This window comes from Branchiostoma floridae, chromosome 11 (assembly GCF_000003815.2).
Source record: "Branchiostoma floridae strain S238N-H82 chromosome 11, Bfl_VNyyK, whole genome shotgun sequence".
Taxonomy (NCBI): domain Eukaryota; kingdom Metazoa; phylum Chordata; class Leptocardii; order Amphioxiformes; family Branchiostomatidae; genus Branchiostoma; species Branchiostoma floridae.
In genome coordinates, this window is record NC_049989.1 from 1800851 (window position 1) to 1813366 (window position 12516).

At 40.4% G+C, this 12516-nt stretch overlaps 1 protein-coding gene across 1 annotated transcript in view; it reads left to right on the top strand.

Moving 5' to 3' along the window:
* The window catches only part of LOC118426117 (mediator of RNA polymerase II transcription subunit 15-like), a 55969-nt gene that overhangs the window by 25128 nt on the left and 18325 nt on the right, over positions 1–12516 (top strand). Inside the window, exons 3-6 of the mRNA XM_035835375.1 lie at positions 10217–10268; positions 10623–10667; positions 10994–11157; positions 12026–12203. Of these exons, the coding sequence (XP_035691268.1) occupies positions 10217–10268; positions 10623–10667; positions 10994–11157; positions 12026–12203 (439 nt within the window). The remainder of the gene's footprint in view (positions 1–10216; positions 10269–10622; positions 10668–10993; positions 11158–12025; positions 12204–12516) is intronic.

Genomic DNA, 12516 nt, shown 5'->3' on the forward strand with positions numbered 1-12516 from the left:
GTTACCGTCACTCCCGGGTCACGCTTGGGACGGAGCAGTGGCCATCGTTTACAGACACAACCCGGACAATTATCCTTGCCTTTTTTACACACACACACACACTCAATTGCAACCTACGTGTTTTGATAAACGTGTTCTCTCAAATAGCAAACTCCTTATATTCTCGTCATTCTGTAAATGAACTAGGTCCATACCAGCGCTTGACGGACGTGGCGAATTTATCGATATCGGTAGTACGCTGGGCATTACATGGTAAACTTCAAACTGGCGTCCTTTGCCCCGCAATTTTCTTTGTTTAAATTATGCCTTATACTATAGAATGGATTTGAAGTAGTAATAAAACGCATGGTAACACGGACGAAAGCATAGCAACCGCAACACCATGAAAATTCACCCAACTTACCGTGACCGGCGTCATTGCCGGGCGCAGATGCAAGATTCAGCGGGGGCGGCGTAGAGTCCGCCCGCCCGCCCGTAATATAAACACAACCCGGCCTTTCCTACGGAAGTCTAATATTCTCTCTCTCTCTCTCTCTCTCTCTCACTCCACACGCGCACACACACACACACACACACAATTGAACGACAGAACACCAGTTTAGTTTCTCGGTGAAGTGAAATCTATATTTTGAACATTTGCACGGAAGCTTACCGCACACGGGAGAACGTAATACACACTGACCTCTCGACAAAGTGCGTCTTCAAATAAAGATTCACGAACCGGCGTGTCTAGTCCTGTCCTACAAAATAACTAAAAAATGAAGAAAAAACTTCGTTCTCCGCTATTTGTAGAAACAATTTCACATTGCCGTGAATTTTGTAACAGAATCTGCAGTTCGCAATTCACTAGGCTTCGTAACATTACACACCCAAGCGTTTGATGTGCTATCGGCTTGCATACGCTAGACGAAAAAACTCAACTTTTGGCGCCCTTGGTAGAAAAATGAAAACGGTTCAATACTACAAAGAAACTATCAAAGAAGCACAGTAGTAGATCAAACTTTTGTGAAGTAGGGGGTCAGATATGTAGTGTTGTTACCTGACAGCGGAACCGGATGAAACCGGTTTTCTCTTTTGTTTACAAAAGACGCCATTTTACTATTGGGACCTCGTTCAAAATTTCTAAAACAATCTTAACTAAGGGAGAAAGTGCAGCTGCGAAAGTGCACTAAAGATCTTGTAGAATTATTGGTAGCTTAAATCTTGCAGACACAACAAACTGTACAAATAATTTGCTACAGCCGATTCTCTCTCAAATTTCGCGCCCGGGACGACAACAATGGGGCCACGCCAGCTCATTTCCATATCACTGCCGTCCCAGGTAAGATGTTGTTGTAAGGACGTACGGAGGCGAGAAAAAACCACTCTGATGTTCGCCGACAACCTAATTATAAGTCTAGAGCATAGCCATTCTTCCACGTGAAAATCTTAACAAAACGTACGATTCGTATTTTGAGCCATATCTACCGATAGTTTATACTTAAGCTGACCAGAAAAACTTCATCGTGAAGAAAAAACTATCGCCGCCATCTTGGAGAAAAATCAATCGATTCTCTTCCATCGCTGTGGAACTATGGGACAAAACGTAGTGAAAATGTGACAAAATTAGCTAAAAAGTCGTAGACACTTAAAACTGCATAAGGTGGAATATTCTTAGAGGTCCTAAAGTCTAAAGCATAGGTCAAAGCTTTGCCAGGTGCGTAAAATACAGCATTAAATTCAAAGTTCAAAGTTCAGTGACCCAAAACGACCTCCAATACGCACATGAAACAGCGGGCGATTTGAAGCGTTTTGCACATGGTCATCCCAAATAATTGAGATCTTTTTAAGGCGAACTAATGTAATTTTCGTGTGCATATAATTTTTTCCTGATGTGATAATCATATCGTGCGTTATGTTGGATGAAATTTGTGTTGTTTTTTTCACACCGCCACGGCTCGCGCGGGCCGAATTGTGGGCGGAGCACTCTGACCTGGCAACGCGGATAATACCCTAGCAACGTGACCACCGTGTCACAGTCTCCATTCGTCCCGAAATAGCCAGCCGTTGGAGCTCTTGTTTTTGGAGATGTTCTATCCTATAAGCTGTATGTATGGAACTAAGATCATTCTTCTTGAGGGGATCCACTCCAACAAACATCTTCTCCAAAACCCCACCACACCCTCCATTCGTCCTGATATAGCCCAATGTTCGAGCTTTTGTTTTTAGAGGTGTTCTACATGTATCCAATGAGCTGTATGTATGCGACTAGGATAATTCTAAATAGGGGGATCCACTCAAACAACCATCTTCTCTAAAACCCCAACACAGCCTCCATTTTTCATGAAATAGCCCGCCATTAGAGCTCTTGTTTTTGGAGATGTTCTATCCTATAAGCAGCTGTATGTATGGAACTAGGATCATTCTGTATAGGGGGATCCACTCCAACAACCTGATCTTCTCCAAAACCCCATCACACCCTCCATTTTTCCTGATATAGCCCAACGTTTGAGCTCTTGTTTTCGGAGATGTTCTATTCCTATAAGCTGTGAGCATCAATCGGTACAGCCTGGAGATGGAGTCTGAAAGCAGAGAGCTGTTGTCTGGATATCTGAAGTGGAACCAAAAAGGATTCTGCCTTAAGGGCTCAAAATACTTTTTTCTATATGCACTGGTGCAACTAGCATTGAAAATTTCCTGCACCACTCTGAGTCTGAATTTAGGAAGTATGGATCATACTGAAATTGTTCAGGTCACCCATTGGTATTTTTCTTTTATACTTTATAGTTGCTAACAGTCAATGCAGCTAAAAACAATCCATATATACCTACATCATAGGACATTTATGAATAAAACCCAGTACATGGACCCGTGCAGGTTAGGTGCAGGTAGACATTAAAAATATCTGCACAGCTTCAATTTTACTTGCACTAACCTGCATATGCAGGTGGTATTTCGAGCCCCCGTTTTTGTCTGGATATCTGAAGTAGAACCAAAAAGGATCCTGCCTTGAGTGCTGACTGCAATCAGCACTCCCCTGCCCCGGGGAGCCAGAGAAAACAGCTCCGCGTTGACGTCAGAACTCGTATGGAGAGACACGTGGAGGATGTCCTACATGCGGGTTTCAAACGCTCTTCATTAATGCGGATGATGCGCAGGCAACACTTCAAGGGGGCGAAAAAGGCACGAACAACGTTGTGGAATGAAATGTGACGCATGTAGTGCAGTTCTGCGGTTTCAGTTCAATGTGTTTTTTCAGTCAGAAATGATGACTTGTAAGAAGAATCATGCAGAGAAATAGCTGGATCAAATGTGAAGGTAGTACATTAGTAATGCAAAATAGAGAGTCAACAGACTTTTATCTTTGCTACACTCACACAAAAAGTGCAGAAACCTTAAGATGATCTATTATATTTCCATTATTACTTTCCATCATCGATTGAATTGTTTATTGAATTGTTTTACATGTATTATCATTGAAAAGCTTGTACCTGTTCTCTAAAAAATTAAAACCATAGCATGCCCAGAACAGGAGATATCAAAGCTGGAAGTTCTGCTGCAGTACCATAAGAAGCCCAAAATCTCACCACTACACGGTCTCATCAGGACCTACCCACAGACCAAAAATCATGCCAATCCACCCAGACATTCTGGAGTTATCACGTTCACAGACACACGCACCTGGAAACGTAACCTTTCGGGCGAAAGTAATAACGATATTTTGGGTAAGTTATATGCCATAAATCAGTATGTAGGTCACACGCCAGCCCGACAGAAAAGACCAAAACGAAATCTTTGATTGCCCGCTACAGGGAATTCATTTTGCTCTAGTGTGTATGCTAATAGCCCCCCGAAGGCCTTTGGCATTTACCTGTGGCCGCGGCTATATGTGACAGGTATTAGCGCCTCAGCTGGCCAGCCATGTTCACATAATCCCCGACCTTTTGTCAACTCGATCCCGGCAGTTCCCACAGAACTCCTGTGTACCATTGTTGATACTAGCATATCCTACTGGAGCAGCAAGAAGAGGGAACTCCTAGCAAAGGTGTGGGCAAGGTACATTGGCTACTAAGTCACATTTTCTTCATGTACTATCAATCAGATTTTTTATAATACACTTCAGCAGAGGAGCATATGCTAAGCTAGAATATTGTTTATACCGTGGATGTTTCGCTGGAGGGCATTACTGTTATTCTAACAGCTTTGCTCAGTTGCGTTTGTCTCGTAGCATATAGTGTAATAAAGGCTATTTGTAATGGATACAAAGGCTTTGCTTAGTTGCATTTGCCTTGTTGCATGTTTTGTTAAAAAAATTGTAATAGATACAGAAACATGCATGCAATTTTAAATGGGCAGCTCAGTTACATTTAAGTGTCCCAAACATAAGGAAAAGTAATCTGTGTTAGAATCAACAGTCTTTAGGAAGCGGTGGGGATGAGTAATTATTGCATATGTTATGTAGAATTCTTTTCAGTGTGTTTGGCTGGACATATGTGAGCACAAATTGATTTCTTTTTGTAGCATGTCAGTGTAGACTAACGTATGGTGTAGGAACACCTAGTATTCATGGATGTGGAAGACTTCATTTTGTGAAGAGATTTTCTTATTTTCGGGACAGTTATTTGATTGTACCCCCGGTACATGGATATAACATGCTTGTTAACTTTCCCCTATGCCTGCTGTTTAACCCTGTATCCAATAGAAAATTTAAAGAGGTCCTTCATCTACTTTAAAGAAAATCAGTGAAAAACTTCTTTTCATTCCCTACTGCCTCTTACGATACATTCAACATATATGTTCAACATTAGGCCTTATTGTGCAACAATTGTACAAGGTACAAATGTACAAAGCATGGCATCTACTGATACATAACTACAGTTCTACAAGACTAATCTACTTAATACAACGGTGCATAGTATGGGATGAAAATGGTCTTTTATAATCATTGGAGGGACTTCTAGCGTCTATACATTCCTCAATATATTTTCCTAGTATGTATGCCATGCAAGGGTTGTCACATGTCATAATGTATTCAAATTTACTATTTATGTCCATTGAGTGTTTTCTATTACAGTCCTAGAAAAACTAGGTTTGGTACATGTATAGATAGCGATGCTCTTTTGTTACATTTCAGTTGTCAAGGTAACGAGGTGAACTGCGTTTGGTGGGTCTGTTTATATTAATATCGCCATTTCTATTTCAATGGAAATGAGGAGAACTTGTCGGAAAACGATCTGAAAACACTGATCCATCAGATGGAAAATTTTGTGTCCTTTGGCAACAAAAAAAGGGGTTGGCAGTTTTTTTGGCATGGTTTGGACATTTTTTTCTTCAACTCAGCCTTATCAACCGGATTATCTTTTCTGTGACTTTGGCTCCGCCTCCCACAGAAAGTGAATGGATTATACTCTTACTGAACAGGGCTCGAAATACTGGGTGCATGTGCACCCGGGTGCACCCAAAATTGGAACTGTGCACCCATTTTTTTTTCAGTGGGTGCACAGGGTGCACCCAAAAATTTTCTTAGGTTTTTGTATGGAAAGATATCAAGTTTACTAGTATAAATCATATTCTTGACATCTAAGTGTTAGAAAGATAATAAAAATGTCTGTCATGTTACTTGTTTAATAATTTGATAGCTTATAACTAAGTTTTGTTATTAGTTTTTTTTTTGACATTTTACTTTATTTAAGTGGTGCACCCAAAAATGTTTTGGTGCACCCAATTTTTTAAGCTGGGTGCACCAGTGCACCTAATTCCAAAAAGGAATTTCGAGCCCTGCTGAATGATACTCTTAAATCAGCCCTTATCAGAGAGAGACACAGTGTTGTTGCACACTGAGCCAGGCAACTTGTAACCACGGGTAGCAGAGCTATTTTAAGCATAAAAGGTTCGCGATAATTCATCAAACTGTAGCCGACATACGTTTAATCTTCAAATACATATGTATCTTGGACACCAGCTGCATAGTTCCCAAATAGCCTGAAACACTAAAGCGTGTCTGGCTAATCATATTCAATGCTATCAAGTTCCACACGAAATCAAAGCTTAGATAAGCCAAAATCACTTTGCTCAAATCAAATGAAAGCCTGTATTAGCCTAAATCACTTTGCTGTCAAGCACAAAAAGTACCCAAATCCCACTGGCGCGACTTGCAAGCCTTGTTTTCAACTTCAAGGCTACACAGTAATAATGATGAACTTGATGCTTTTTATTTTGTTTTATACATGTATGTACACATACACAAGCATTTAAAAAAGAGCACAAAGTGAATACAATGTAGAAATACTTTGCTCACAATTTTATTTATTGTTTCTCGAATTTTTTCAGAAAAGAATTGTGTCGGTTGGTCGAAAAAAATCTTTAAAAACTTTTGCAAAAAAAGTCGGGGGTAGGAGAGATTGAGGGGCTTACTCAAGTTACAAAACAGAAATAACAACATTTCAACATTTGGGGAGTCCCTGTTAGCAAAGTTCAACGTTTGAAGAAAATAGATAAATTTACTGTCCAAAATAGGCACATACAGCTACTGGAATTTGAGGCCCATAGTTAATTTGAGAAAGGAGAGGCACTGAAAATTTGTCAACACAAGGTGTAGCCTTCAATTTGAAAAGTTTTGTTTTTTTTCAACTTGGAAAAAATAGGGTCGGGAAATCCGAGAAACAACAAATTAAATTGGTGTGGCCTAAAGTAACAAAATCACAACAGAAGTGGACTGATAATTACAACTATAACATACAAATCCAGATGAAACAAAATAAGAAATCAAAATAGTTGAACATAATTTTTTATATACAGTAGAAACCGTTTAATTGTACAGCCTATTTGCCAGCGTATTTCATGTACATTTTTGTAGTTATCTGGCTGGTGCAATAATGCAAAGTTATCCAGATATCCGGTTTGAGATTTTGGGATTCCGTGCAATTAACAGAAGTATGATTAATCCGTTTTGAAATTAACTGGCTTCTACTGTATAATACATGTATAACACTGCTGGAAACAAAAAATTAAAGTCTTCCAACATGTGAAATAAAGTAAAAAATGATGTCTAAAATTAGTAAAAATGTGGAATTATGGTAGCGCCAGGGAATGCCTTGAAAGTTTTCCACAGCGTCTATCTGTACATGAAATCAATATGTTCACTAAGTGGCATTCCCCACCACCCTCCCCCATGTTTGCCATGATGAATGTTCCTGTCAAAGATAAACACACAACGAGGATTTATCAGACCTAGCAGGGAGGCTATCTTCTGTCAGTTTCCCCCCCGCCATAAACATTGTTCATACCATAAAACCTGGGCAAAAGCCTTTCAAAGGTAATCCCTTTTTATTAGAGTTGGAACGGGTTTGATCAGGCGTATATAGGGGGTCCACAGTAACTGATATTATCACTACTTGCAGGTACATATAAGTACTTACAGTCTGTATTGTATTGTGTCAGCAGGATTCTTGCTTACATGTAGAACATACATTGTGAAACAGGAACCAGGTAGGTGACTGCGCATTTTTCAGTTCCTCTGCAGTCTTTTTAGTTCCTCTTCCCACTCTTTGTGTACCAGACAAATGTTCTGCCTCAGCCTCTAGAAAAGTGCTTCAAATCGAATATTCTTGGACCACAGTTACCTTCATGATAAGTGGAGGTGTTGCTTTTGGTATGTGTGTATGTTTGTATATGTGTACATGTACGAGTATGTGTGTGTGTGTGTGTGTGTGTGTGTTTGTGTGTGTGTGTGTTTGTATATGTGTACATGTACGTGTGTGTGTGTGCGTGTGTGTGTGTGTGTATGTTTCTTAATATTTATGGTCAGTATGATGTAAGAAACTCTGATGGATTGTATACAATATTCGGGTATGTGTTGAGAAGACAAAGGTCAATGTTAATTTTGGGCTTCCTCTTGTGTGAACTTGATTGGTACTGCAGCAAAAAATGTTTTGTATCTTTCTTCCTGGACATGCTGTCCATGAACTTGGCACTGTTGTTTCCATGATACAACCATACTATTGTGATAACCGCAATCTTTAATTGCGTACGCCCCATTTTTTCCCTACCGCAAAATTAAATCCCCATAAACTTCTTGTTCAAGCCATTTATAGTACTAGTAGTATGTCTGTATGGTTGGAGTTGGATGCATGGCTGGGTCTGATCATGCAGTAATAATGATATTTGTAGTTGGTGGGAAAGTTTCTACAGGGATCGCTTCCAGTTCTATGAATTCTGCTGTCAGCTTGTATCCACAAATTACCTCTCAAAGACTAAGCCACTGGTGTGGAAGAGATGTGGAGTTATTGGTTTTATATAAGGTGCTATATAAGGTGAGCCAAAGCTGATTTGGATGGTCAGGTTTTGTGTAGGAGGTACAGCTGCAAATGGATGAGGAAATTTTCAAGCAGTGCTCAAAATACGCATATTTTGCTTAGCGCAACTTAATTTGAAACCCAGCTAGCAAAAAGCACTACCTGAAATTTTGCAGTTAGAATGCTGCTTTCCCCCACCAATTAAATGCAAATTTTTTGTATTCATTTCTTGATGAGGTAAAACATATTAAGTAGTTACATGTAGCTGGAAGAAAAGGTAATGGATAAGTAGCTGATTTTAAGAAAGTAATAACTCAAAAGTGCTGCAACCTGAAACGTTGATGGCACAACCTGGCACTGTCAAGGGGAAGAGCTCCTTTTAATATGATATCTCCCAGAATGGCATCTTGTCCGTTCCCTTTGACATTTGTACGTCCTCTCTTTCAGACAGTGCAAAGGGCTTGGCATTTCCCAATGCATTACCAGACCATATACAGTATATAATAATAGAATTGTAACCTTTCTCTTGTAGTATCATGTTGGCTGGCACAGAAATCCATGAACCGAGAAATTGAATTGTTTTAGCTTGACAAAACATCCAGCATGTTGCATAACAAGCAGTAAATCATTATACTGTAATTGCATTCATAAAGTTTGCTGGGACTTAATCTTGGGGTAGCAATAAATTGAGTGTTTTTGGTGGTTTGGATTCCGCGATAGCACTAATAGTTGTCATACACAGTGTAATGCAAGAATGGTTGCCGTGGTTTTGGGTTGGTGGTGATGCGACCACCGCAAAAAAAAACTCACAAACATAAAACCACCGCAAAGATTTCTGCACATGAGATATCTTCTTTACCTCTAGCTCTTTTGACAAATCTTAGGATAGGTTGATATTTAATATGGGCACACACAAAGTTATAGATACGTCAATGAAAGTTAGACATCCAGGTAATAAGACACATAAGAGAAGCTGCTCTTTGGCAGTTATATATAGCTATGACTTGTGAGTTCATTCACAGATGTCTTTGTATTTATGCATATCTCTCTGGGCTGACATTTCTGATGGTGTCTACATGACTTGCTTGGAACCAAAGCTTTTCTGGGAGAGTTCGTGACCCTGCTCTCCCGATCCGGTCCCACGGTTACACAATGTGAGACAACAGACCCCTCAGGTGATCTAGGTGGGCTGAGTTACCAAGCACAAAAGTGGACACACTAAATGTTCTGCACGTTATAGACCAACCCTATACAGACACAAAACCAGTCTAGCAGCTCCGTCAAACAACTGAACAACAGTTAAAGAAGGGCCCCACCCCCACCCTGTCTTAAAATTAGTATAGATCCAAAACATTGCACATGTTGTATACCTACATGTGTCTTTGCTGCCTTTTACTACATTTCTGAAGCAAGAAGCTGTGAGTAGACAGGTGAAAGCTCATCACTGAAGGCAAGAATCATACGAAGATTATTTGAATGTATGGATCTAAGCATGGCTTTTTCTATATGGAAAACAAATTGTATGGGGCGTTGCCAGGAAGGGAAGAAACTGAGGGAGGGGAATGGTGTGGTCTGTGGGTTTTGGAGGATCTTAAGTTCTTAACTGTGAGGTCCAGAAGAGGTCCAGTCTTTAACCCTTTACCCCTAGGCCTGTCTCAGGGATCCCAGCTGCAGTATAATCAAACAATGGATAGTGAGTGATATATATGTATGCTGGATATATCAGAGCTTGGCAGCTTAAGGGTCAACCTCTGTGAAGCCAGCCCATTGTGATATTTACATTGTACATGTATATTCACAAATGATTATAATCAAGTCAAAGGAAAACTGGATTCATGTTACAAGTGATATTACTGCCAAGCCCAATACAGGGGAAATGATGTTGTGTCAAAGGTTATGGTTGGTAATAATCATGCTTTAATAATAATGTTTTATTTGCACAGGAGGAGTACCTGGCGCTTGTGGCACGACTCATCTTGCATGTTCGTGACAGCCGTGAGTTTTGCTCATTATTCTTTTCACTTGTCATTTTGGTTCTTTGCTACATGTGTATGATTAGCACAGAATCACATGTATTTGGTGGTTGTTAAGGGTAATTCTGTCGAACTTGAGTCAATAGAACTGTATGTTAAGTGTAGCTTCCAAAATACTGTCGAGAATTAGTCAAACTGTTGATTGTAATGCAACAAAGTATCTCTTATAGAAAATCACTGTATCATATAATCTATATATACATCTATACTATGATTCTTTTAGATTTAGATACCGGTAAGGATGCAATGTCATAATCCTTTCTTGCTTTTAGAGATTCAGTTGTTAAAATGTATTTCATTTCTCTTGTTGTCTCAGAAACCAAGAAAGACCAACAGAGACAAGGCGGAGGTCCTCAACAAGGTAGAAGACACGCACGTTTGTAAAATGTTGATAAAAAGGTCTCAAAACGTAAATTCGCAAGAGTTACAGATATGTTATCTTAGTACCTGTATTAACACGTGATCTTGCGGATGCGTGACGTAGGTAATTGGTCGAAAGCACCAGGAAGTTTATAATGCCCACCCTCTGTAACTCTTGTGAGTTTACGCTCTGAAGTGATTTGTCATCCATATTGATCCTGAAGAAGGCAACAGTGGTCGTTGAAAGTCCATGTATACTTTTGTGTTGGAAGAAAGTTTTGCGTTGTGTAAAAAATGTAACCTGTTCTTTTTCTACCCTTCCTTTAGACCCGATGAACGCACTACAGAACCTGACCTCCCTGTCCCAGGGACAGCCTTCCCAGCAGGCCATGCAGATGTCACAGCCTTCCCAGCTTGCCTTGCAGAGTCAGCTGGCCCAGTCTACCCAGCAGGCCATGCAGCAGCAGATGTCCCAGCAGCAGCAGTTTCAGGTTTGGAATTTGTTTTGACCCCCCGCCTGGCCAAATACTGTAAATGCATTTAAATTCGCACAGATTTAATTTCGCGGCAGCAGGAAAAAGAACTTTTCGCGGTAGCACCATGCACTGTGGTCTCTTACTGCCATGGAAAAATGTTCGCGGTGGTTTTAAGTTTGCGGTGAAGCGGACGCCGCAAAAACTGCGAACATTAAACCACCGCATACATTTCTGCATTTACAGTAGTTCCTAAGAATCACCAGAAAGACCCAAATCACAGGTTTTCCCTATGGTTTTGGCTCCAGATTTTCGGCTATTGCCATAGCAATGTATGATCTTTTATTATATTTCCCCTAATGCCCATTGTTCATAGCGTTTCTTTGTGCCTTTTCGACGTTAGAAATGTACCCCTTTACTTATCAAACAGAGAAAATGTTGACCTTCATTGCCATATTAGTCATCATCCCATTCATATGACGCCATCTGTGACGTCATTAATCAGGGGTGCCTAAGCATTTGCACGAACCCTATGAGATTCGTACGACCATTATGTGATACGCACGAATCACTATGTGAAAATGCACAAACCTTATGAAATCACTCGAATCACTATGCGAAAACCTACGAGCCTTATGTGATTTGCACGAATCACTATGTAACACACAAGGACCTTATGCGATTTGCACGAACCTTATGCGCAACCGGCCGACCACTGCCGGGTCACGTAACATTACGTCATTCGCATAAGGTTCGTGCAAATCGCATAAGGTTTGTGTGTGTCACATAGTGATTTGTGCGTATCACATAATGTTTTTACGAATTCCATAGGGTTTGTGCAAATGCTTAGGCACCCGTGTTAATTAACTTTGTATGGCTTATGCAGCAGCAGCCCCCTCCGCAGCAGTTCCAGCAATCCCAGCAGCCCTTTCAGCATTCCCAGCAGGCATTTCAGCAGTCCCAGCAGCCGTTCCAGACTTCCCAGCAGCCTTTGCCACCGCAGCCACCACAGCCAGGGGGCCAGGCAAGAATGGGTCCCACAATGCAACAGCAGCAGCAGCAAGGTACAGAGTTGTACATATTTGAATGAAAGTTTAGTAGGTTATGTGACTGTATTAACAGCTCCCTGTCCACAAGAGATTTGTGTACATATTGCTCAAAGAATGCAGTGGAAAATGAAACACATTTTATCAGTCAGTTTCAGTTTCAGTTTCGGTTTATTTATTTTACCAGGAATACATCTCAGGTCAGCGTTGACCTGTTTTTCAGGCAATCCTGGGCACATGCGCATACATAAAAACAACACAATAACAATAAATAACAACATACTGTAAAAATAGCGTTACTAAGCCATTAGGTGTAATTGGCGCCTAAATG